At 34.9% G+C, this 27,988-nt stretch overlaps 1 protein-coding gene across 2 annotated transcripts; it reads right to left on the bottom strand.

The window, feature by feature from the left end:
- Positions 1 to 341: 341 nt before the first annotated feature.
- On the bottom strand, positions 342 to 27,985 carry YIPF7 (Yip1 domain family member 7). Of its 2 annotated transcripts, XM_074324627.1 has the most exons (6): positions 27,849 to 27,985; positions 26,351 to 26,467; positions 18,986 to 19,147; positions 7,973 to 8,117; positions 3,989 to 4,170; positions 342 to 1,261 (listed from the first exon to the last, which is right to left on the bottom strand). In XM_074324627.1, exons 2-6 carry the CDS (start codon positions 26,464 to 26,466, stop codon positions 1,099 to 1,101), a joined length of 768 nt encoding a protein of 255 aa, XP_074180728.1. In that variant the 5' UTR covers position 26,467; positions 27,849 to 27,985; the 3' UTR covers positions 342 to 1,098. The 2 variants fall into 2 exon arrangements, 1 of the variants encoding a protein (XP_074180728.1); XR_012493738.1 differs by lacking the exons at positions 342 to 1,261; positions 3,989 to 4,170 and having other exon boundaries at positions 7,995 to 8,118; positions 18,791 to 19,147.
- Between the last annotated feature and the right edge of the window lie 3 nt (positions 27,986 to 27,988).

Here is a 27,988-nt window from a genome sequence, read left to right on the forward strand (position 1 = left end):
TTCCAGAAAAAAAGTTCCAAAATTGCTTTGAAGGGTGGACTAGGTGCTGGCATTGGTGCATAGCTTCCCAAGGGGAGTACATCGAAGTTGACCATAGTGATATTCAGCAATGAGTTATGTAGCACTTTTTCTAGGATCCGTTCGAGAACTTAATTGTCCAACGTTGTATTATAAAGATCCATGTAGGTTGGTAGAATCTGGTGGTGGAAATATAAAGCATTTTTCTTCTGGATGTTTCCATTTTTCAATAAAATAAGAAGAAAGGTCATCAATTAACAGTAAGAAATAAGGAAGGAATATTGGATATTTGAGCAGTGAAGAAATGGTTTAACATAATCATCTCAGAAAGTGTAAAAGCAAATTTAATAGGGTAATGTAGTAGGATTCAAAAGGTAGTATGAGGAACCATTATAAGACGCAGTAACATAATTAAAGTGAAACAAGTGGAATTTCCTCTACTCACGTTCATCTATTGAGGGAACAAATGGCAGGGTTACTGAGGATATATGTAGAGGAAACATTATAGTAATGGACCATGGCATCTAAACCAAGTAAGGAGGAAGTGAGGGCTTGAAAATGTGATGAGTTGTTGCATTGTCCAAATGAGACCAAACAACTGTTACCAAAGTAAGTGAACTGAAAGATAAAAGGTTATTTGAATCTCAGGTAAATAAAACCCTATATAACCCACCCCTGCAATTCTCCAAAGGTGTGTGACTTTTAACTACATGCACACAGCTTGAGTCGTCATGAAGTTATTCAAAAGGCTAACTATTTATCCAGTCAGCATAGGATTTTATTTACTTGCAATTTCTCAGAAATACATCTATCGAGAAAAGCAGGGCCCATCAATATAACAACTTTCTCTCTTTTATTTTAAAGTATGTTAAAAGTTTTAATGCACCAAACCGAAAAGCAAAACATCATTCAAAGCAAGCATGCTATTAGGGCATCATCCTTAAGTGCTATTTTGTCTTTCTGTTGTTATTCTCTCAGCAGCAATAATACAGAAATCACATTACCAAATTTGAATGCTAATACATTTCCAGAACACTCTGAACAGCAAATAGAATCTTGTAATGCCATCTCAAATATTCTTCAGAAAACAGTTAGGAGGGCAAAAAGTCCATAAAGTAAGGCACAAGGATAGGCAATGAGAAGCTGTTGTCCTTCCATGTCCAAGGCCGAAATGAAGATTTTGGAAGCTGAGAGGCTGCACCAGCCAATGATGACCAGTGCCAACACGGTTCCAATTGTGCCTCTATAGCAATGACAAAAGAGAGGATTACCTTACCTCAGTAGAAACAGAGATTATTAAATCAGAGCTGCCTCTGAAATATCCTCTGTACAATACAACTTCTTTCTCCATTTGTAAAACAAGGGTTAGGAACCATGTGAACTCAAAGTCCTTGGCCAGTTAGAAAATATTTGCGTCAAATTCACCATCAGAAGCTAAATATTCCATATGTCAGAAAAACTCGAATGAATAGAAACAAAAGAATTCATTTGCAGTTACTCTCATATGTCAACATTCAAATCACGACTCCCAAAATTATTTTACATAAACTCTGTATAGAAACTTCTTTTATAGATACAGATTTTTTTCCCCCTCAACACTTTCTTCCTAGATTTACCCACGGTATAAGCAGCAAGAGAACTGGCTTTTCACTCCAGTAGGGTGCCTAGTCCCCACTGCTCCCAAGCCCACTTTCCCAGGGTTTTGTCTGATACAGCAAAGCCTAACAGCTCAAGGAGGGAGCCCACGGCACAGGAAGGCACAGGCATGTGTTCCTCCCACTTCATCACGGAAGATCCCTTGTATATGTGTATGTGTGGATTTTTTTAGAAAACTGAAATGGATTTGTTCAAATTAGTATCTTCAAGAATTAACGGTGGAGGCAATTGGTTCTTTAAGAAAAAATGGAGAAATAAGGTAGTTAAGTCTAACCACCTTGGGAAGAAAAAAGGAGGTGTGGGAAATGAATTTTTCTTATGTGCAAAGCAGAATGCATTATTTAGGAAAATATGACATAAGAGCTAGGAGAGATCTCAGGATATATTTCATTCCTAGCAATAAAGCAAGGAAGAGACTTGACAAAAACTGCATAGTAGAGTGGACATTGGTCAAAATCTCCTAACTCTTATTAGCTGTTCTTCTCACCATCAAACTACACTGTCTTACTTGATCCTGGCTGAACTTGAAGTTGAAAATGATGATTATTATTTGTGACAATGGCAGCAATACCTACGTTTAATAATTGAACCAAAGCAAAACAAGTGAAAACTACAATATAGCTTATAATGCCTTAGATTATAAATAAACCAAAAATATTTAAAAAGCACTCTAGTAAATATTATATTCGTTGGTTTGATTAATATCTATTAAGAATAATTTCTAGAGTATTTAATTTATAGGTCTTTGTGAACAAAAATGTAAATTATATATGATTAATCTGAATGGCATAGTAACATGCCTGAAAGGGCAATTTAAGTGTAAGGTCTTAAGGGTCAGTTTATTCCCCTTTAATATAATTTAAGGATTTCTAAATCATCCTTTATAATTTCAGAATGAAAATCTAATGAAAAAAGGTCAAGACTTCTGAGGATTCTCAAAATCCAAGAGTTTAATTTTTATTTTCTTCTCCTGATAATCTGAAGTCATTTAAAATGCCCCAAATCTCAACTTTGCTGAAATAATGTTTAAAACTTAGAATTTTTAAATGATAAATCATTATGGTATTCTTTGGCAAAAGCATTTGACAAAATAGAAGTTGTAGAAATGAACTTTGTATTAACTTGTCAAATGTTAGTACCAAACAACAGTTAATGGAACAGCTTGTTAAAGAACATGATATACAAAAGGTGGAATTTTTCCACGGATAAGACTCAATAAATATACCTATAATTCACACTTTATTTGTACATTTTAGGTATCCATTTTCTGTTGTATTACTCTTTTTTTAATGTTGAGGAGCACTCGCTGATAAAATAAGAGTTTGCTCAAGTTATTTTCAAGAATATTATTTTAAAAATGAGGCCATATTAAAAATAAAAAAAGCATGTCCTATTTTGATTAAAAAAAAGAATGAGAACTAAGACATTCTCAATAATGCTATCAAAAAATTATATGATATTGTATCTAAATAAAAATATTAAAGGTTTTTCTAAAATGTCTTTCTTCAGCAATGGGGAATTCTTAATATAATATCTTATCCAATGTAGGGTTAATAACCTAAAATATGGATCATCCAAGAAAAAAATGCAAATTATGCCTCCTTTGGATGTGGAAGAATGAGTACTGATGGCAAATGTTTATTTCTAATTAGGGTCTGAGCATGGTAGGTGACAAAGGAATGTGTAATTACTTGGTCTCCCTACCAAAGTAGTTGTGATATGCATATGCCCTGGGGAAATGCCTGACAGAAACATAGCTACTGGATCCTTATTAATAGTTTTGAATTGCAAATACTAACTTCCCAGGAAGTAAAAAAGAAATATATATTGACTGAGCATATATGCCATAAAGTTCTCTAGCATAATATACTCATCAGGGTTCCTGGGAATTTGGCACTGCATGGAGCCCAGCTGAGAAAGAATAGTTGCTTCCCGCCTAGAAGACAGAGTGCCTGGGAGCTGAGGCAATTTGTCAGCATTCACCAGGCACTTACTTTTCCAAAATCAAACAAGTGCATTTTCCGGAGTTGTTGTATTACCCATGACAATAGTTCATATTGAAGAATGTGACAACTAACAAAGGGCCAGTTTTAAAGATTGTTTGGCTTAATTTCTTTTTTAAATCATCGAAATGGAAACAGCATCTGTGTCAAAACTGACCTACTTTCCTGAATTTGTGTGTAGCTTGTCGTGGTCATTGGTTTCCCCAATTCCACTACCAAAATGATCAGAAAGAGGTTAACTGCTGCACTGATGTGGCAAGACTCAGCAATGATTGCACACATGGGGTCAGTTAGCACACACAGGCACTTACTGCAGTGAAAAGAAGATGGCACCGCTGGACAGGATGACCATGGGGAGCAGGCAGTATCCCAGCACACTGGCCACGCAGCCGCAGGACACCCCTGATGAGCTCATCAAGTTTAGTAACGTGTGAATCCCTAGGCAGCCAATGGCACTCATGCCATACACATAACCAAACTGAACTTTTCCTGCCTGAAACAATGAGAAGAAAACAGTTTGAACACAAAACAAACATCAGGAGGAAATCAGAATGCCAATACATCAGAGGGCATTTTAGAGTCAGTCAATCTGCTCAACCTAATGCTGTTCTGTATCTTTGTAATACGTACAATTATCAGGAGACTGGGAGTTCTGGAAAAAACACTGGCTACATGAATTTGGGTCCTGAAAGCTAACACCCCGACTATACTTGGGATGACACAAGCATGTTCCAGACAAGATGAACTAGTTCTAGGTTTACTTTTTTTTTTGTCATAGATTGCCTATTAGGGGTACACAGCATAAGTAAGAATATATTTTCTCCCCATATTTGTTGAATAATTAAATGAATGAATACATTAATGAAAAATATTCCAATTCAGTCTTGGAAAGTTACAAGGCATGTTAGTAATATTAGTAAACATCTATAGGATTTACTATGTTAGATCCTATTCTGAGCATTTCACATCTATTAAGTTATTTCATCCATACAACAATCTTATGAGATAGGTACCATTATTAAACCAATTTTACACAGGAAGAATCTAAGGTGCAGAAAGGTTAAGTAACTTACCCAAGGTAAAATAATGCTAAGTGGTGAAGCTCTGCTTTCAACCCAGACATTCTAGCTCTAAACTTTAGGTCCTTGACATCTAGTACAGGAGCTCTAACATGTCCTAAAATAATGGGACTTATTTAACTTTCTTCAACTCAATATATCCCAAACTTATTTGACCACAGAAAATTTTGTTCTCATAAAGTCTATTGCCAGTTTAACTGAATACACCTTCTGAAAAGCTGATTTATATCAACCACCTGATAATGAATCATAAAAGAGATATTGTTACAGGAAGTCAGTAGTGTTCAGGACACAACACTGATCTTCTGAGAACTCATAAAAATAGCTATCACCCATGAAGCACTAGGGTCGAGTAGCTGAAGTAACTCCATTAAACCCTTCCAGGGGAAGTCACAGTCTACTATTAATTTAACAGGGGATATTTTAACGTTTGCTACCTGAGGATGCCAAAACTCCAGTAAAGAATGCATTTAGCTTTTATATTTACATTAAGTTGATTAGAAATTCTAGATGAAGGTTGGATAAGCTGACTCTGGCTCTCATGGGTATTATACAAAAACAAAGAAGGATCTGGTAAATGGATTCAGAGAGAGCTTTTTAGCTATCATTTTTCTTCTCCATTGTTGTTTTCCATGAAGTTCTTATCTCTTAAAGAAGAAAGAGATATTTATCTTGTGATTAATTAAACATAATGGAAAATGTCATGACCATTTTATTGATCAAAATTGTCCAGCTATTTTCAATTCTTCTTCCTCTGCAGTTGGGGAGCTTGGTCTCTACTAAGGTCTTTTTCTGTGTCCCTGGGCCATGCTGGCAGATTCTCTCCTGCATTAGCCGTAAGTTCTCATTGAATATTTTCTGCATTTGATGGCTATTTTGTGAAATAATGCCAATGATCCTAATGGACATGCTAAAAGAAACAAATCAGTCATGCACTGCTTCATTGGATAGGTTTGCTCCACTTGGAAAACAGTGACAATTTCAAATCACTTTCATATATTAGAGAAACATTCTACTTAATTTCTAATTGGATGGGATAATTCTGAGTAGGGAGAGCTGCAATGCTGAAAATGTGTTTGATGCTATTCTTTTGGTTTGCTTTCCTCAACATGAAGAAAATCCACTAAAAGGTTTTCGGTCAACATAAATCATAAAGATGACAACGTCACTATGAGTCTTCCACCTCTAGAGATAATGAACAGATTTGGTTAGTGTTTCTGGATTTAGTTTTGTTTTTTTTTAGTACATGTATATGTCAGCCCATAAATATCATCCTTTACATTTTAATTCTAGATATCCAGGGCAAGGATAACTTAGTTTCAAATGGATTCTGAGTTAAATATGGCTTCATTAATATCCAGGTTTTTCTTTCTCTTTTTATCTTAATTGCTCTACATGTATCATAATCAATTCTGAAGTAAACACATCTAATGGTAAAATTGAAGTGATAATGTTTGCCTAAAAAGTTTCATAAAATATGCAGTTTCACATTATCCCCCAAATTTCTGAACTGAAAGGAACCTTAAGATCTACTTAAATAAACCTCTTTATTGTCTTCAAAATTTAGTCCTAGAAATAGGAAACAAAAGATTCAAGATCACCCCTAGAAGCAAAGTTAGGGGGAGATGTGATTTTATCACTCCCAGTTGAGTTCTTTGCCTACATTGCTTTGTACTTAAAAGAAAGGACATTTAAATAATTCCAACTAATATTATGTTCCCCAAAAAGATCTTAATGGGATTAATGCTTTCCTTTAGGACATGGTAACAGTAATGTTTTCTACAGGAAAACAAACAGCTGTTATATAACAAATTACTTGAAAAAGAAAGATGAGTTAATATATTAAATTGATTGTTTCAGACTATTTGATTAATTGACATGGTGTTACTTAGCAGCTTAATCTAAAGTTATCAAATTACTGTGACAAAGACAGAAGAGAGAGTAGAGACTAAATTAAAACTCCAGTTGATATAGTGTTTGATTTCAAAGTATTTGCATTTGTTGTACTAGTTCAAAGGAAGAAGATGCCATGACTACATACTATTGTACAGGATACATATGATGTGAATATTTACCACATTATTTTGGAGAAACTAGACTGTTATCAGTATTTTGATATTGGTATTAAGTGATTAATAAATAAAAAGTGAAAACGTATTTAGTTACAAATACATTTTATAGCTACTTTTGAAAATTGCAGTTATACTGGGGAAAAAACGACTATGGGAAGTGGAGAGCTGTAAAATGGAGACGTGGAAAAGCCCCAGATCCTTTAATTTCCTGTATTATTTCTCCTGCCAACTTTATCACTTTGCACCTTATGAAACTATACTTTCCAGACTGGCTGGACCATATTTTTCATCCTCTGTTTTTAATGTATTATCTTTCCAACCTTGGTGTAAAATCATAGACCTTTTCTCATTTCTTCTTTTTCTTCCTTTGTAATGAAACATTTTTTTTCTAAACTATGAGCTAGAATGTCTTTTAAACTTAGGTAGAAATATGTTTTTTAAAAAACTTTGTGTCTTTTAATATAATTACTCCCAGATATAAATAATGAAAGAGACACATACACAAGACAAATGGTGAAGTTGGGAGAGGGCGGAAGTCTTCATAAAAAAAAAAAAATAAATAAATAAATACAATAATAGGGAAGACATATTGATTGAATCATGTTATTAATTTACCCATAGTAGCCTAACCAGAAACAAGGAGACCAATCTCATACCTCACAGAATATTAGAAATACTCTAGAGATACAACCTAGTAAAAATATGATGAACAAAGAGAAAGCATTTGTCCAGTGTCACAATACATATTTTACATAAAGCACGAAATAAAATTTAAGCCTTATATTTTTCAAATCCATGTGTTCTTTCAATTATTGCAGATTGACAGTCTTTTCTTAATAACACGAAAGACATAAATGATCTCCTGCTCGTTGAAAATCTGATCTGGTGGTTTGAGTTTTTAAATTTTATTTAAATTTATATTTTTTATCTTGTAATGCCAGGGTGGCAGTTTCTTTTTTTGTAACTATAGTTCCATTATATGTCTCACTCAACCCACCTCCCCACAAAAAATGTAGTTATGTATTAAACGAACAATTTTCACTTCATAAAGTGATATACTGTCTTCTGCATTTACAAAGATCTCTGCAAATATGACACAGGAAACATTACACATTAAAATCTGATGCTTGCTGCAGTCCATTACCAGGAGCAGAGTGGCTCCCAGCGCCACGCAGAACAGGACGGGCCCAGCGAGGTCGGTTTCATTCATAATGCTGCCATCTGCTGGCTTCAGTGGGTTTAACACTGTCAAGGTTTTTTGCCATATGTGATCAAAATTAATTCCAAGTTCTGCAAAAAGAGAGAAAAAGAAGCTAATATAAATATAGAAATATAAACACAAGCAATATTCTTTAATTAAAGGTAACATGTCTGATTAATTACGTAGCATTTTAATCTGATTGCTATACCTTCAGAAATCTAAAGTTTTGTGTAATACATAGGAACCATAAATAAATAAATAAAAATAGATTGTTAACAAACAATGAGCTAGAAGAAACATTTTAGAGAAATAATTCCATCATGGAAAACTTTCCCCCACTTGTGCATCAAATACAAGCTTAAAACCGAGCTGAAAATTGAGAAACGCACAGTCTACAGTCAAAAAAAAAAAAGGTAAAATGGTAGCTAACTGACCACAATCCCCATCCTAGTGCCCATTTAGATATTTCATTTTTCTACAAATTTCATTGCTAACTCTTTTGAAATGTCTTATCAAACAAAGATTAATTTTTCACTTAGCAGAATTATCTAAATTAAAGATATTTTAGCCAAGGTCTGGGGTTTTACTTCCACCCTGCCTGCTGAGGAGAGCAATTCTATGCCAACTGCCTGAAACTCCACCGAGGAGAAACGGGATGGACCTTTCATCCAGTAAGAGCAGGCACGATGTGCGTGCATATTTTAATCAGTTAAATGCTCTATGTGGTTCAGCCTGTGTATTCAAAGATTAAAATCTTGAGACAAGTTAACCGTTCGCTTTTATGAGTGGTGGTAGAATAAATACACAAAATCAGTGGGGCTCAGTGTGCGTGAGTCCAAACTCATTTAGACATTTCTAATTTTTTTCTCCAATGCTTTATTTTCTAAATTCTGACTGCCAACTCACAAACCCTTCTGTTAGATTCTGCTCCTCTTACATCTTTTGTTTTTTAATTAAAATTTATTGGGGTGACCATGGTTAGTAAAATTACATAGGTTTCAAGTATACAAACAATCTCACACATTTGACATCCACTGAATAGAAATAAATACTGACAACACATCTGTTTCTTTTCTCACCACTCCTAAACACTTTAAGATGTATCTTGAGTAGAAAAAAGGAACGCTCAAAAAACAGGAAAGAACATGACTTCACTGTTTAGAAACCAGTAATCAAGCTGGCTACCCTTCTTCTATCATTTTAAATTTGAATAAGAGTGAGGTAGATGTTAGGAAAAATTGTAGCTAAACTACTGTAAAGTAAAAGCATTTCAACTAAAAAGAGTTGAATGTTGTTGTTTTTTACTGAATGTTTTTACTGAATTTTACTGTGAGCTCTACAAAATTTACTTACATGCTTTGGTCTTACACACAATGAAGCTAGTTCTGTTATTTTACTATTTTGAGCATCAGATGGCTGAGGTTTTGAGAGACTAAGTAAGTTGTCCAAAGTCAGAGAGATAATAATAGAAAATCCAGGTTTTAACACTGGAGAATCTCACTCAAGAACTCAGGCTTTAAAAAAAAAAATTAAAAAAAATCCAACTTAAGAATGGGCAGAGGAACTGAATAGACATTTCTCCAAAGAAGAAATACAAATGGCCAATAGGTACATGAAAAAATGCTCAACATAATTAATCATCAGGTAAATGCAAATCAAAACCACAATGAGCTATCACCTCACTCCTGTTTGAATGGCTATCATCAAAAAGACAAGAAGTAACAAGTGTTGGTGAGGATGTGGAGAAAAAGGAAGCCTCGTGCACTGTTGGTGAGAATGTTAATTGGTACAGCCACTATGGAAAACAGTATGAAATTTCCTCAAAAATTTAAAAAAAAAAAAATCCTACTTTTGGGTATATATCCAAAGAAAATGAAAACAGGATCTCAAAGAGATAGCTGGACTCCCATGTTTCAGTGCAGTATTTTTCACAATAGCCAAGACATGGAAACAACCTAAATGCCCCTCAAGGCATGAATAGATAAAGATGTGGTAGGTATACAGTGATATATTATTCAGCCTTGAGAGAGAAGGAAATCTTTCCATTTGCAACAACAGGGATGGACCTTGAGGGCATTATGCTAATAAATACAAGTATTCCATGGTATCACTCTTCTATGTGGTAAAAAAAAAAAAAAAAAGTCAAACTCATAGAAACAGAGTAGAGAAGTGTTTGCCAGGGGCTGGGAATAGGGGAAACAGGAAGAGATTGATTTAAAAAAACCAAAAACTAAAACAGAGCCCATGCTTTTAATCAAGTAAATGTGCATCTAATGTCATAATGGTTGTATTTTTTTTAATTGAGTGCCATTCTCCCATGTAAAGGGCTGTCTCCCTAAGTCACCTGTATGTGGCATTCAACTTTCCTTCCCAGGACTTAGTGACCGTTTTTGGTAAAATAAAGGGTCAACTTATTTTACAGTGGCTCATATCACCCAAATGCCTTGCAAAGCTGACATTCTATACACAGAAGACCAGATGGACTTTTAAGGATCGCTGTGACATAGAGGGGCCTTGCTTTAACAAGGACCTAGACATTTTCAGCTCAGCCAGAAGTTGATTTAGACTAGGACAGAAAGTGTTATTCTTTTACTCGTTTCACATTCAGATTGACAATTGTTATCCAAAGTTTGAAAAGAAAGAATTTTCCTGGTTAAATTATTAGCAAGCAAATCATTTACATTTTAACTTCCATGTCACATACTTTTTATTTTTCCAGTGTATTTATATATTTCTTAATGAACGTACACTTTGGAGGAAATGAGCAGTTCACCAAGCTTAAAATTAGGTTAGATTGTCCAATGTAGTTTTTAAAATAGCAGATTTTTAAAAACTGAAAATTTTGTAGTTTAAATTAATTTCCCCTGAGACTTATGCTGCTTTTAAACTTTATTTTCAATTTAGACATTTATGTTAACAATATGTTTTCAGTGTTTACAATAAAGTGGCCTTTAATTCAAAACATTGTTTTCCTCAAAAAGCACAACTGTTCCTGAGTAACTCAGATGAAAAGTGTTTTATGAGATATTATTACTGATTTGAACCATTTATTTTATGACATAATTAACTTCTACACGTTTCAACACTGAATCATAAAACAGTGAATGAACATAAGACCTACTATTTTCATAAGAAAAAGGACTTACATTATTTTCTACCAAAATAAATCTCCATAACATTCTGTTTTCAAATTCATCACAAGGTTTGTAAATGAGATTATAAGTATTTATTAATTGTAGATAACCTAATATAACACCTTATTGTACAAAATTAAAAATGAAACTACTGTGAAATTTGAATGCAAAATTTATTGTTTTGCTGTCATCTAGTGGTAATAAAGTATATGATATAAATGCTACAAAATGAATTAATATTTTTGTTTTCTATGCAAATTGTGGTATTGGCCTTACAAATATAAACATCAGGCTACATTACAAATATAAATGCCAAATATCATGGTAATTTTTCTGGTCTGACAAACTTAAATTGACTATTATTCTTCAAGGTGCAGTTGTTAACCTTGGTTGTACATTATCAAATAGCAGAAGCTATCATTCTTAAATAAAACCAAACAAGTCTTTTAGACAATGTATTTAAGGAATAAACCAGCACTATTTCAAATAACATGTTTTTGCCCAACGGATGTTAATTATTATAGCTTTGTAATTTTATACGCTGTTTTGGTATACACTCAATAAAAACTAACAAATGTCATTTATCATCTTATCCTAGAAATTTTGCCTATGGCTGTTTCATATATTTTAGACAGATGAAGCTTGAGACTTTCACAATGTCAACCAGCTAAAGAACGTATTAGATCAGAACCTAGAAATTTCGTAGATTCAGAATGCAAAATTATATTAATAAATACTGTCTTCTTATAGTATACATTTGGTAGGGATAATAACAAAGGGGAAAAAATAACCTAGGAATTTTCTCTGAGCTGTATAAAGAGGGAGGGAAAATCTAGTATATTTCCTACTCAAACTTAAGAAGACTTTAGGGAAAGATATATTACAGTTTAATATACCACAATAGAGACATTTCAGATAAGTAGAAAATAATTATTTTCAATAAATGTTGTAAGAAAAATGCTTAATCTTTAAGTAAATAAATTTAAATCCCTATTTCACATACTAACCTAAAATAATTTCCAATGAGTTAAAAATTTAAATACATCAGGCATCAGAAACTTGGTGGCATGAGGGGTCCCCTTGTTCTTTCCCCTGGAAGTTACAAGCTGAACAATTATAATTTCACAAAGGACTCCCTGTGCAACACAAAAACACGTCTGAGAGATCCGTACTTCAAAACATCTGACGGTGAAGGCATGGGGGGAACAGGGGAAGAGAGAAGGCAGAAGTGCAGAGCCAGGGTAGCGGGACGTGGATGCAGCCTGGAACTCACTGCAGTCCTGGAAAGGGGAGGTTTTAGACTGCAGGTGCACTCTGTGGCCCCAAGCATTCCTGAGCAATCAGCATATAATATAGCTGAATCCAGCGATGGGGGTGGGAGGCAGAAGCCTTGAGGCAAAGACTGAATATAGAAAGGTGAGAACTGAGGTCTAACAGCCCTCACTGCCTGGCAGAAAGTAAAGCCATGGAGCCTGTCCTCCTCCCCCCACCCTCCCAGTGCTGGCAGTAGGCCCCAGAAGAAACTGCAGCAGTGTCAGGTTAAAGAATAGAATATCCACAGCCCTGAGAATGGGAGAGACTGTTCCTGAGTGGCAGACACACACTGTGGCTAATTCCAGTGACAAGGGAGGAGATAGAGGGGTGAGGCAGCTGTGGTCTGGCAGTCGCCATTACTTGAAGAACAAAAACACAAACACATTAGAAGCCTCTCGCAGCCCATCCTATCCCAACGTGTCACAGCTAATCCCAGCAGAGTCACCCAGGGCTACTGAGGAGCATAGCTCTGCATGTGGCTGCAGGGCAGTGCAGCACTGGGATTTCAGAGGCTCAGAACCCCATTGCCTACCCCATCTTCCCGTAGGGGTGGTGCCCTGAGACTGAGGGGACCTGGTCACAGAGGAGATGCCAACCTCCCCGGGGAAGCTTCCACCGAGAGAAGCTGAACACGTTCCAGCGCTACCTACTGGAAAACAAAAAAAAGACCTCTTCATATCAACTTACTGCAGAATTCATTCCTGTAGATGCCTAGGGAGAGAAGTAACCCAACAGTTGTCATGAATAACTAAGGTAATAAGGCAGCTCAGAAATAAAATGAAAAATATCAAGAAAATAAACTTAAATACATGGAAATACGTGACTTATGTGACAGAATTCAAGATTGCAATTCCAAAAAAAGCTCAACAAGATGCAAGAAAACACAGATAAGCAGTTTAATGATCTCAGAAATCAAATCAATCAATAAAATGAATACTTTTACCAGAGAGATGTAAATTTTTTAAAAGAACCAAATAGAAATTCTGGAGATGAAGAACTCAATAAAAGAGATAAAGAATGAAATAGCGAGCTTAGGAAATAAAGCTGACCAGATGTAGGAAAGAATTAGTGATACCGAAGACAGGAATTTGGAAAGATGCAAATGGAAGAAGAGAGACTTGAGAGTCAAAAGAAATAAAAGAACTCTTCAAGAACTCTCTGACTCCATCAGAAAGAGCAATATAAGAATTATGAGTATACCGTTAGGAGAAGAGAAGGAGAAGGGCACAGAGAGGCTATTCAAATAATGGACGAGAACTTCCCAAACCTATGGAAAGAGTTGGATCCTCAAATCCAAGAAGCAAACAGAACACCTCATTATCTCAATCCTAAAAGGCTTTCCGCAAGGCGCATTATACTGAAACTGTCAAAAATGAATGACAAAGAAATAATTCTCAAGGCAACCAGGGAAAAGAAGACAGTAACCTACAAAGGAAAGCTCATTAGATTATCAGCAGATTTTTCAGCAGAAACTACAAGCTAGGAGGGAGTAAAGTCAAATATTCAAACTACTAAAAGAGAAAAATCATCAGCTATGAATAATATATCAAGAAAACTTATCCTTTAGATATGAAGAAGTAATAAAGACCTTTCCAGATATACTGAAGCTGAGGAATTTTCCACCACAAGTCGTGCAGTACAGGAAATACTGAAGGAGGTTATTCTACTTGAAACAAAAAGACAAAAAGACAAAAAATGATGAGAAAGATGACTGATAGACAGAAGAAGGAAATGGCAACCCTTACACAGAATAAGGCAATATACACTTGAATATAATATAAAGGGTAAAGGAGATAAAAACATTTAAAAAAAAGAAAAAGAGAAGACAATTTGCTACTGCCATTCAGAAATGAACTCACAGCATAAATACGGATAATTTGTGACAACAAAAACATAAAAAGGGAGGGGTAAGAGTCAGAACTTGCAAAGGGGAATGGAGCTAAGATGCATGCTGAAGAAAAAGGACTACTGTATATATGAAACTTTCTTTTACATAAACTTAGTGGTAACCACTCAAACATATCCAGAACTGAGACATATAATATAAAAAAAGAGGAAACAGAAGAAAACATCATAGGATACCACCAAACTAAAATAACAGAAAGAAATACAAAGGCAAAAAAACAATGGAGACACTGTGTTACTAGAAAACAAGATAAATGACTATAGGAAATCCTTATATCAATAATCACCTAAGTGTAAACAGACTGAACTCATCAATAAAAAGACACAGAGTAGCAGATTGGATCAAAAAACAAAACACAACTATATACTGCTTTCAAGAGACACATCTCAGCTGCAAGGAAAAATAAAGACTCAAAGTGAAAGGGTAGAAATCAATACTCCAGGCAAATGACATTCAGAGAAATGCAGCTGTAGTCATACTTAAATCTGACGTAACAGACTTCAGGATAAAAAAGGTAACAAGAGACAACGATGGACATTTCATAATCATAAAGGGCACAATATAACAAGAAGACATAAAAGTTATCAATACCCATGCTCCCAATCATTGAGCACCAAAATATATAATACTAATAATAAAAATAATAGCAGAAGGAAGGAAAAAATAAATTTAGAGCAAAATTAAACGAAATACAGAACAAAAAGACAATAGGAAAAATTAATGCAATAAAGAGCTGGTACTTTGAAAAGATAAATAAAATTGAAAAAACCCTGGCTAGCCTCACTGAGGAAAACAGAGAAAAGACACAAATAAACAAAATCAGAAATGAAAGAGGACAAGCTACGACAGATACCACAGAAATACAAAGGGTCATACATGAATACTATGCAAAATTATATGCCACCAGATTCAATAATCTAGAAGAAATGGACAAATTCTTAGAAATGTATAACCTTCCTAGACTGAATCATGAAGAACTGGAAAATCTAAATAGACCAATCAACAGCAAGTAAATTGAAACAATCATCAAAAATCTTCCCAAAAGCAAAAGTCCAGAACCAGAAAGGTTCACTAGTGAATTCTACCAAACATTCAAAGATGATTTAATACCTATCTTCCTCAAACTCTTCCAAAAAATTGAAGAAGTAATACTTCCTAACTCAGTTTATGAGGCCAGCATTACCCTGATACCAAAACCTGGTAAGGATCACACACAAAAAAGAAAACTACAGACCAATATCTCTGATGAGTACAGATTCAAAAATGCTAAACAAAATACTAGCAAATTAAATACAATTTGATACATTAAAAAGATTATCCATCACGATCAAGTGGGGTTCATTCCAGTGGCACAAGGGTGGTTAGACATAGGCAAATTTATTAATGTGATACACCACATAAAAAAATAAATAAAAATCATAGATCATATCAATAAATGCAGAAAAAGCATTTGACAAGACACAAGATCCATTTATGATTATCAATGATGAATACAGAAGGAAAGTACGTCAACATAATAAAGATCCTATACAAAAAACCCTCAGCTAATATCATATTTAATGGTGAAAAACTGAAAGCTTTTCCTGTAAGATCAGGAAAAAGACAGGGATGCCCCTTCTCTCCACTGATACTCAACATAGTATTGGAAGTCCTACTCAGAGCAATCCGAAAAGAGAAAGAAATAAAAGGCATCCAAGTTGGGAATGAAGAAGTTAAATTGTCACTTTTTGCAGATGACATGATTCTTTATATAGAAAACACTAAAGACTCCACCAAAAACCATTAGAAACAATAAATAAATACAGTAAAATTGTAGGACACAAAGTCAATGTACCAAAATTCATTGCATTCCTATATACAAACAATGAAATTTCAGGGGGAAAAAAAGAAAAAAAACAAAACAATTGATTTTGCAATTGCAACAAAAAGAACAAAATACTCAGGAATAAACTTAATAAAGGATGTGAAGTTCCTATATACTGAAAACTAAAAGACATTACTAAAAGAAATTGAAGAAGACACAAAGAAATGGAAAGATATTCTATGCTCATGGACTGGAAGAATGAACATAGTTAAAATGGCCATAAGACCCAAAGCAATATACAGATTTAACACAATTCCCATCAAAATCACAATGGCAGTTTTTAAAATAATAGAACAGAAAAATCATCAGATTTGTATGGAATCACAAAAGACCCTGAATAACTAAAGCCATTCTAAAAAAAAAGAACAAGACTGGAGGTGTCACACTCCTTGACCTCAAATTATACTACAAAGTGACAATAATCAAAACAGCATGGTATTGGTAGTAAAACAGATACACAGACCAATGGACTAGAATTGAGAACCCAGAAATAAACCCCCATATATATTGGCAAACAAGCTTTGACAAAGGAACCAAAAACATACAATGAAAAAGAAGAAACCATTTTCAATGAATGGTGCTGGGAAAATTGGAAAGCCATGTGCAAAAGAAAAACACTAGATTGCTGTTTCTTACCATATGCCAAAATTAATTCAAAATGGATCAAAGACCTAAACATAAGACCTGAGACAATAAATTATATAGAAGAAAGCATAGGTACTAAACTAATGGACCTTGAGTTCAGAGAGGATTTTATGAATTTGACCTTAAAGACAAGGGAAGTAAAAGCAAAAATAATGAATAGGACTATATCATAAACAAAAAATCTTCCACACAGCAAAAGAAACCATCAACAAAACAAAGAGGCAACCGACTGAATGGGAAAAGTTATTTGCAAACAACACTTCCGATAAGGGGTTAATATCCAAAATATATAAAGAACCCATACAACTCAACAACAACAACAAAAAAAACAATGTAGTAAAAAATGGGCAGAGGATCTGAACTGACACTTCTCCCAAGAAGACATACAACAGATACATGAAAAAATGCTCAACTTCACTAGCTAGTAGGGAAATGTAAATCAAAACCACAATGAGATATCACCTCATACCAGTTAGAATGGCTATCAGAAACAAGACAAATAATAAGTTTTGGAGAGGCTGTGGAGAAAAAGGAACTCTCATACACTCTTGGTGAGAATGTAAATTGGTACAGCCACTATAGAAAACAGTATGGAGATTCCTCAAAAAAATTAAGAATAGAATTACCATATAACCCAGCAATCCCTCTCCTGGGTATCTATCCTAAAAACCTGAAAACATTTATCCGTAAAGATACGTACCCCTATGTTCACTGCAACATTATTCACGGTGGTCAAGACATGGAAACCACCAAGTGTCCTTTGATAGATGATTGGATATAGAAGATGTGGTACATATACACAACGGAATACTACTCGGCGATAAGAAAAGATGAAATACTGCCATTTGAGATAACATGGATGGATCTTGAGATTATCATGCTAAGCGAAATAAATCAGACAGAAAAAGTCAAGAACCACATGACTTCACTCATACATGGCATATAAAACTGAAAGCAACAAATGAACAAGACAAAGAAACAAAACCTCATTGACACAGACAACAGTTTAGTGGTTACCAGAGGGTAAGTTGGGAGGAGGGGTGGTAAAGAGGGTAAAAGGGGGTCAAATATAAGGTGATGGAAGGAGAACTGACTCTGGGTGGTGAACACACAATGTGATATATAGATGATGTATTAATATTATAGAATTGTACTCTTGAAATGTATGTAATTTTACTGAACAATGTCACCTCAATAAATTTAATAAAAATTAAAAATAATGAAAAATGAAACAAATAAAAAAATTCAAATGCAAAACAAAAAGATAATTAAAAAATTTACAAATCTATAAGGAGATATGAGCAGTATCTAGAGCTGGAGAGAATAAATAAGAGAACAGTTGGAAAGAAAAGTTATCAAGGAAAATATTGTGGAGTTGAAAACATAAATATTAAAATTGTTACATGTCCTAACGTCTCATAAGCAAATTAGATGACAAACACAATCTAGGAAAACATATTTGAAATATTTATATATATTAAGGGACAGGACATCCCTGAAATACCCTAAGGACCTTCAACTGCACGGGTCTCTGGGTTTCCTTGTCAGCAGCAGTGCTATTTACTCCCCAGTTAGCCATACCTAGCTGAGATTAGAGGGTTCAATGAGCCAGGAAAGAAAACCAACTCATGGGAGCCAGGCTTGTCTCCACGACAACAACAATAACAAAACAAGTTCAGAAACTACCCCCTTTACTCCCAAGCAAATAGTGCAGAAAATACAATAGGCTGTTGTGAAGAAGCTTCATTAGCTGGGGTGAGAAGTGGGGGTCACTTTGATATAAACACTTTTCCAAAAGACATCTTCGCGGTTGTCTAGACATGGCCAGGGAGTCCAAATTGAAGAAACAGTGAAGGAACATTTAATAATTGCAGCAAAAACACATCAATAGCACATACCTATGTCCAATCTCCCACACACAAACATGCAACAGACTTCCACTGGTTTAAGTGTCTTGAATCGGCAGACTTGTTTATGTGTGGAACAATCACACATAAAATACTATATGCAGCATGCTGACAGCACACATTAAGTGCTGATTATTGCTATTATTCTTCGAGCTGTACACACATTAATAGCACTTCCTTAACTTATCTTCTAGCAAAGGAGGCTCTTCATCAAAACTGTCAATGTAAGGAGATTGTGAATAACAATCTGGGTTGGATCCTGGTTGAAACACTTGTCCGGCGTAACCTGATGACATGAGCATCTCGGGTGGGACAAAGGCAGGCTGAGGCTGCTCACCGGCTTGCTGTCTAGAGAAAGGAAAATACTGGTATTTATACACCTCAGAAAGGGACATCATGACAAATCAAGGAAGGAAACTACAACTTTTCTTTCGTGAATTATCCTAGGTTTATGAATATTTAAGCATGAAAGAAATAACTTGCTTAAACTTTATCTTAGTCAAAAAGTGAAGTCACTGGTCATGAAAAGACTTCTAGAAAAACGATCCATACCTACTAGTATTTATTTATTATGTGCAATGTGCCGGACACTTTTTTCTCACATTTTCTCATGTAATTAAAACTCAGTAAGGTAAAAACTGTAGTTTTAGTCCCATTTTACAGAAAAAAAAATAGAGGTTCACGGAGACTGAATGATTTCCCCAGTGTCACAGAACAGTGCAGGTGCTGGACTCTAAACTGAACTTGTCTGAGCAGCACTCTGCTTCTTCCACACGCTGCTTATTCACTGATTTTCAGGGGCAATAACCAAACATGATGGTTCTTATAAATGTGTGAAAGCAGCAAGTGAAAATCACAATTTTAATAGTCTAGCCAATTCATAGGAAAAAACAAATACATAAACCGACTGTTGTCCATAAACAAATAGACTTTCTAGCTCTGGCCATTCCCAGACAATTATTGCCAATTGAATTATCTTTGAGTACCTAGCTATAGCCTTGCCAGCTATACTGTCCCTCTTTTGAAATATGCAATTTAGTTTTGCGCAAACATGATGTTTCTATACTTCCTTGACCATGATTTTGTTTTTTTATTTCACCATTTGTGTGAGAAGGTTGGAGAAGAACAATTGTAGTAAATAATTTCTTGCGAAAGCTAGAGAAAGGAAGAAAGAAAAAGGAGTGTGAGGTTATTTGATCATCTGTAATTGTTTTTGCCTGATGGATGGGCAAGAAACATAAGTTGTCCTTATTAACATGTTTAAGTTTCTTTCATCAAAGCCCCTTAGGCCAAACTAAGCTAAAAATACAGTCTCGTATTCTCAACTTTGTAGCTCTGTGATCTCTTTATGTTAAAATACTTACAAAATGACTATTCATACACTCCTTCCAATATTAATCTTAATATGAAATCTAAGAACAACATTCACCCTCCCTTATATGAGTAAACCTGACAGAGAAAATAACCTCTTCTGAAAAATAAAGCTATGCGATAGAAAGAGACATACCTCTAATCATTCACTAACTCAGCCACAAGCTCATTGAGAGCAGGGATCTGATGTAATTCTTCTTGAATCCCCCACAGCATATATGCTGATTACTGTTATTATTCAATTTAACTATCTGGCATATTCCTAATCTTTTTTTTTTTTTTCAACAAAGTATGCCCACTATCAAAAGTACTAGTAAAAACGAATTATAAATAAGAATATCAATGGCTTGGTGGTTGATAAAGCTCCCCCTAGATATGCATTTTTTTTTAATGTAACCATGTCTAGAAGAATAAAAGGGGCTAACAGAGATGACTGAATAGATCAGTATCTAAACAAGACTATTTCATTGACACATTGTCTTGGCCTCAACAAAATCTATGCCCAAGTGCTAATAAGCAGACTTGAGAAAACATATAACATTCAGTTACTCCATGCGAAACGATCTCTGTAAATGAGGGGGATTTAATATGGGTACCTACTTGCTCCCTTGCCCCAAGAGAAAAACACATTTTTATAGAAGACAAGATTTACCAACCAAATCCTATCCTTTTCTCTGTTTTCCACCCCTCTCTGCTACTTCTTCCGGCAAAAGTTGTTCATCAGGAGCTTGGCCTCTCTTGTCCTTAATATTACACAATGAAGGCATAATAATCAAATCTCCCCACCACTTATTTAAGAAAATAAAATTTTAAACTCTGTTCTATGAAGAAGACCTCAGAATCCTTTACCTATAGAAATGACCATGATCATCTTCTAGCACAGCCTAAATTAAAATTTTCTCTTTTTACCTCGTAACTTTGATTTTGTACATGTTGGCCATAACATTTAACATTACATCTCAATGAACAAAACCTAAGCAATAGCAAAATAATCACATTATTAATCCACAGTCCCACCCAGAAAACACTGTAAATACCTAGTTCTTATGTTTTAGTCCTTTCTCTGAAAATGACTATGAACAGCCACAATTTTAACCATATATCTTGAATTTTCACTTAGTCCCATGTCTCCTGGTGTTATCTTTTTTTACTAGACAGCTCCTATTCTGAATAACGGTGCCAATGACATTCGCTTATATAATAGTTTTAGACATCTTTCAAGCCTACAGTATCCTTTCATGAAAAACAAAGTCAGGGGAAATGGGACTGGACACTTAACTAATTGTTCTGTTAAGTCTATGAATTAGTAACCTATTAAAGGCAATTGCCTGAATCACATTGATACACTTATCACTTCAGGCAATTGTGAGGTGACTGCAAAAGTCTCCTTTAGAACAAGTGGTAACATTCTTGGTCATATTTGCCTTCTTTTGCTTCGCAACTCTGGAGTTACATTTCTACTTGTAATGGTAGTCCAATGGTAGGATTTATCCTAAACCTGGTGCAGTGATTAACAAACAGCCTCTGGAATCAGACTGACTGGGTTCAAATCCCAGTTTTATCTTAGGAAAATTACCTCACATTCTATACTTCAGTTTCTCATCAGTAAAATGAGGATAATAGAACACCTAAGGTTGTGAATTTAATCAGTTAAAACAAGCAAAACACTTAGAATAGTGTTGGCCACACAAAAAGTGATTCATAAGCATTAGCTAAGTATTTGTGTGCTTTTTTCTTCCTGAGATATACACTAAAGCATTCTGAACATTTTCCACACACCCTGGAATGGCATCTTCTGTATTTGTAATAGTTGTCTCACAGTCTGCCACTTTCTCAAAGGAAACATAGAGGCCAAGAATTTGTATCCTTTCTAGACTGATCATCTTTAGCGTTTTCCCATTTCTGGTTTTCCTGGAACACCCAAAGGGACTTCAACAACATCTGTGTATTTTCCTACCAGAAGCATCTCCCCTATAGTCATGCCAGAATTTTTGTCTCTGAGCCATGAAGTAATGGCTACCCACCTGATTCACACAAAAACCCACTCTATGCTCACCAATTCTTCAATATTCCCTTTTCACCACCCATACCTGGGGTTATAATGTTCTAACTAGCCCCCAGAGGCTGGTTTTTACTTACATGATATTGTGTTAAGATAAGGCATAGTCTCCAGCTGGGAAAAAAATTTGGACTATTTCTGAATCAACAGAACTTAACAACACTCATCTTCCAGTGCAAATACAGAAAGTCAATGTCAGAAGACTCAGTTATAATTTCAGTGGTTACAGATACATTTGCTGCACACAGTTTTCTGTGCCCCATCACATAATCACTAGCTACAAAGTTTATTAGAGCCTTTGTTTTTTTTAAACTGTAGTTTTGGGCTTTGATCATGATGGTCAACTGATGTTGCTTTCCTGTGAGTCTGACCCTGGGGGAATTCAGGCCTGAGCTCACTCCTAGTTTTTTATGGACAGTTAGAGTATAAATTAGATGACAAGAAATGTACTATCAAATAAGTCCCCTTCATTGTAAGTCTAACTCTACATTTGGACTCATATACAAGTATACATGTATTTCACACAATCAGGCAATATTGTACTCCTCCAGGAACACGAGACTAAAGAGGGTTTCAGAATTTGCAACACCATCAACTGAAACAGCGTAAGACAACAAGATGACAGGTCTACAGCACAAAATCCTGCTGGCTAAAAAGTTTAGTCTGAACTCCCAGAAAAAATTTTTCTGTGTGAGTCTCTAGTTGAGCCGGTAACATCAGACATTTTAAATGTCCTTGGTAAGAACATTTCATATAGAATCTGTTCGATGGTAGAGTGGTTTAGGGAATGGTAGCTGGGGGAGTTAGCTTGTGTAACATTCCCAGATCCTGGCTGGTACAGCGAGTATGCAGGACTATGTGCTATTGACAGAACCATTAGCTGTGTTTGCAACACGAGAGAAAGATCAGGCCTGGGGATTCTAAAACATGATGATTCAGTATCGGTCTGTTAAGTCCTATTCGAATGTACTCCTCACATTCAAAGAAGACCTATCCAGTTGTCACCTTTTTGCAGAAACACCTATTTCTTTTTTCTAAATAATTTGAATAGATTTCCCATTTCAAAAATTGGGAAAATGTAGCCTTGCTGACTGCCTACCAGTGATGGGAAACAATGTCCCCCTGAATGGCTGGATCGTTGCTTTTTAAAATGAGCAAGCTCCTTCTTGTTCATGCTAAAATAAGAAAACTTGTTTTTAAATATGTCTTCATTGTCTCAGTAAGCACCCCAACCGGCTTTCAGATTAGTATGCCACTGAGCCAAACAAGCTTTTTAAGACAAGCTCCCCTATGTTGGGAAGAGGAGGTGGGGGCAGAAAGGGACAGAGACACAGAGAGACTGATTGATTATAACTACCCTCTGGATTCCTGTCTTTTGCCAGGATGATTAGCATATTATTCTGACTTGGGGTGTATTTAATTGAACTATTCACTGAATGAATAAAAGGTCAAATCTCTGGAGTTTGTTTGATGTACACTAGTAAATCATTGACCTGAGTCTATGTTTTCTGTAAACCTCATAAAATTACCACAGCTAATATGCCCTTTTCTAATTCCTGAGACTTGCAGTATGGGATAGAATGTAAATGTTACAACGTCCAAATTAGGACTTGGATTTAAATGCTAAGCATCTGAAGTAGGCTAGGCCATTACTCTGATACAATATAATCAAGAGTTTTCCTCATTCTGGTTATATTGATTTCTGTCTCTTTGTCATCTTGATTTATCGGCAATGTTGGTATGCACATCAAATGGAAAAAGAAAATAAAGGGGGGATGGGGAGGGGCAGGATCCATGAGTTCCTGCTTAAGGAAAATGTTTGTCTCTTTCTTATTGGCCATTTTAGTTTAGTTTACTATCATCTGAAAATGTAGATTGCAGATTCTGCCCAGGTGCTTATCCCATGTGCAGCAGAGAAGGGAGAAAAGAAACAGAAGTTCAAGGTGACTGCTTCCTTTCAATAAAACAAAAGGACAGCTGAAAATCCTTTCAGATAGCTCTCATTGTGGATTATGTACCTTAAGGTGCTATCCTGTAATATCTCAATGCTCAAACTACTCCCTCTGCTTCAAACACTTTTATATTTTTTCTTGACCTTCCAAGATATAGATAAATCATCAGTGGAATAAAATAAAGTTCTCTTTCAGTTGTTGGATTCTACAGTGAGCCAATTCTATACAATCTCATCCTTTTCGCCTCATCTTTTAATAATATTAAAAAAAAATTAAATGTGCCCAGTGATAATCCTTAGATAGATAGTTTTTCACTTTAAAAAATCCTTATGGTAGCTTGATTGATGTGGGCATATAGAATAGGGGTATGAATAAGGTAAAATTCCAGACATTTAACTTTTACAGTTATTGGTCCATACATTATATATCAATGCCTCTCCCTGTTGCCTTATAGCAGTGGTTCACCAGGAGTAGTCAGGAAGCAGTGTGTGAAAGCAGCATCTATCTGCCTGTGTCTGTAGGAGTGCTCAGCCAGTGATGTCCAAATGATGTCCAAATTTTCCTGGGCATAGTTGGAACAGAAGAGTCCCCACTGCCTGTATTCTGTCTTCCTTCTATCTGGAGCTTTCAAGGTACTTATCTGTGTTTAGAAAAATCAACTTCAAGAATTAATACATTTGAAATATTTGTTATATGGTTATATGTCAGTGATCAGATCATACATCCCACTTTGTCCAGCTTATTTCGATTTTATCGACATTATAATTAATAGCACCCATTTTACTCTAAAACATGTCTTTATTTTACAATAAACTATACATCCATTCCAGTTATGGGCCTAATCAACCTTGGGCTAAAATCCTAACCCTATTTCTTACTACTTGTGTGACTTTGAAAAATTTCTTCATTTCTCTAGGTCCGTTCTTTCTCATATGTCAATAGGATAATAACAGTACTTATCTCAGCTTGTTTGAGGATCCAATGAGTTAATTTATATAAAATTCAGAACAGTTTCTAACTCATAATGTTAGTTATTATGAAAATTGAAAGGCCTGTCCCTTTTCATAGTTCATCTAAACTGCCCTCCACACACAAAACAATCCAAATAAATAACTGTATAAACAAATATAACTTTAAGTGACTTTAGACAACAATCAATTACTTTTACAAGTTATAATTATACAAATAAATAACATATATAGTGGTTTTATTTTAACACACACTTTCCTACACATTACCACAATTGTTATTCGTGACAATTTCCTGAAGTGGGTATTGTTAATGTCCTTATTTCTCAATTAAGACACTCAGCAAAGTCAAGTCTTTCCCAATGTCACAAAGAACAAATGCTAGAACCAGAACGTGAAATAAATTCTTCTCACTCTAAATGCCCTATTTTGGGCACTAGTAAAGGGTAAATACTAAACCTTAATCATTTTTATTTATTTTCAACTCAAGTTGAACTGTCAACTGAAATAACTAACACATTCTGAAGTATGTTTATCTTGATTCCATTTAGGATTTTTACGTTGTATTATAATTGCATATTTAATTGGCCACGTCTCCAACATAAATTCTTAAATTTTGCGTGGTAAAAGGGGGGTGGGGGGTGGGAGATGAGGGTAAGGGGGATCGAATATATGGTGATGGAAGGAGAACTGACTCTGGGTGATGAACACACAATGGGATTTATAGATGATGTAATACAGAATTGTACACCTGAAATCTATGTAATTTTACTAACAATTGTCACCCCAATAAATTTAATAAAATTAAATTAAAAAAAAAGATTATGAATTTCTTATCTTTGTATTATAGTGCCCACCTTAATTCCTGATACAACAAACATTCAATAAATATTAGTCAAGTTGAAGAAAATCAGTTTTTCAAGCAGTGTCCCAGAAAATATCAGGTAAAAGAATAGACTTCCTGTACGTCCGGTCCCTGTATTCAGGCTCCCTGCTAAGTGATATTTTGAAAAGAGGAGACAAGCCCTTCACCTATAAATGGGTCTGAGGTGATCAAGGGGATTCATGCAGATATGACTTCCTTTTTCTGCCCACTCCTAACATTTCTTCTTGGGCACATCCTACCTGGAACCCCTTGCCATAATATTATGACTTTTTTTTAAAAAAATGAGAACATATTTTCCCAATATGAAGTACTTACTTTCTAGATCCATAAAGATTTCCATAGGCAGTAGAATCATTACAACTCTCCTCCTGATTATCAATGGTATAATTAGATTGGTAAAAATCAGGATCAAATTGCCCCAGGTTTGACATCCTGAAAAATAACAGTGCTTTTTACTGAGAAGTTTTTCAGTCAATAAAACTTCTTTTGAGATATTACAATGATCGACAATGTGATTATGGCTGGATTCCTATTAGAGAACAGGATATTCTTTGCATGGGATCAAGTATTGTGGGAAGGATGTGGAAATGTATGCTACAAAGTCATTTACAAAATGTGCATCCTCAATTAACTTTTCTGCAATTTTCACTCACTAGGACTATGACCTTGACAAATTAACTTTAATTGATCTGAAAGAACTAACATCCTTCCCCAAATGCCTTATTCTCAGCAGTTTAAGGCTTGGTACACATCTAGAAGGTTTTCTCTTAAACAATGTTAGTTCCTTATTTTAATTATTACTTGTAGGGGATAATTTACATTTAAAAATTTTACATTTATATATATATATTTTTGTTGCAAAGCCAGAAGGCAAATGGCTGAGGATGATAATAATAATACCACTTAAGTTTGAATTTTCCTGGAGCTTTAAAGTGTGCTAACAGGCTCACCACTCCTTGTCGGCTGAGTCAGAGTGAAAAAGGCTTATGGCTGCTAAGGGAATAGTTTGTCTTTCTATGCACACTACATAGTTTCTACTTACTTTGAGGAGTGGAGTGCATGAACTTTATTTAGACCTAATGAATAGGAATAACAGATGGAAGAAGAAAGATTTGAGAGGAGGAAAAGGTGGAGGAGGAAAGTAACAGCAAGGTAATGGTGACTCTTTGGATGAAAATTTGAGAATGGAGTAGAGAACCTTTCCAATGGGACAGATATGGTTATTCAACTCAATTTTAATCTTTGTTTTCCTTTGAAAACCTTTTTTTATTTCAAAAGAATAAATTTTAAAATCACTAGGAATAATCCATATAATTATAATACTCTATGGAATATCTTTGTAGTAAATTTCAAATGAAATTGCATAACAGCCTTAGCGCTAAGAGCCTCATTAATCAGAAATAGTCAAGTAACAATTACCAAATATATAAAATTTTCTCAGTTCAGTAAAAATACAGAAGGCTTTTCTAAAATTAGATGCAGTCATTCATACACCTGATTTAATAAATCAAGATTTTTCATTAGTAATGTGCATAAAACAGCTATAAATTATGCAAACTAAAAATCAGGACTAGGATAATATTAAATCTTTTAACAAGTTATAGTTTAAAGAATTTAAAAAGTAATAGCATAACATTGTCAGTCCACTAAAACATTATCATAAAGCACTGAGAATAATTTCATTGAAGAATACAGTAAGTTTTCATAACATGCAAAGCTTTATGTACTCTGACTATTGGTATTAGAGTCCTTACATAACCCAGCTTTAAATTTTGTTTAAAAGGAGAGTTTCTTAGGAGAATCAGACACATACCTTTATATTATTTTATGTGAAAAGATCCTCCAACAAATGTAGGTTTACTTGAGGAATTTGTAACAAATCAGTTCATGAAAAGATGACCCCGCAGGCTTTATATGTTTCTAAATTTGTACTCTGACACTGAACAGATGCCT

The sequence above is a fragment of the Rhinolophus sinicus genome, linkage group LG02 (assembly GCF_036562045.2).
Source record: "Rhinolophus sinicus isolate RSC01 linkage group LG02, ASM3656204v1, whole genome shotgun sequence".
Lineage (NCBI taxonomy): Eukaryota > Metazoa > Chordata > Mammalia > Chiroptera > Rhinolophidae > Rhinolophus > Rhinolophus sinicus.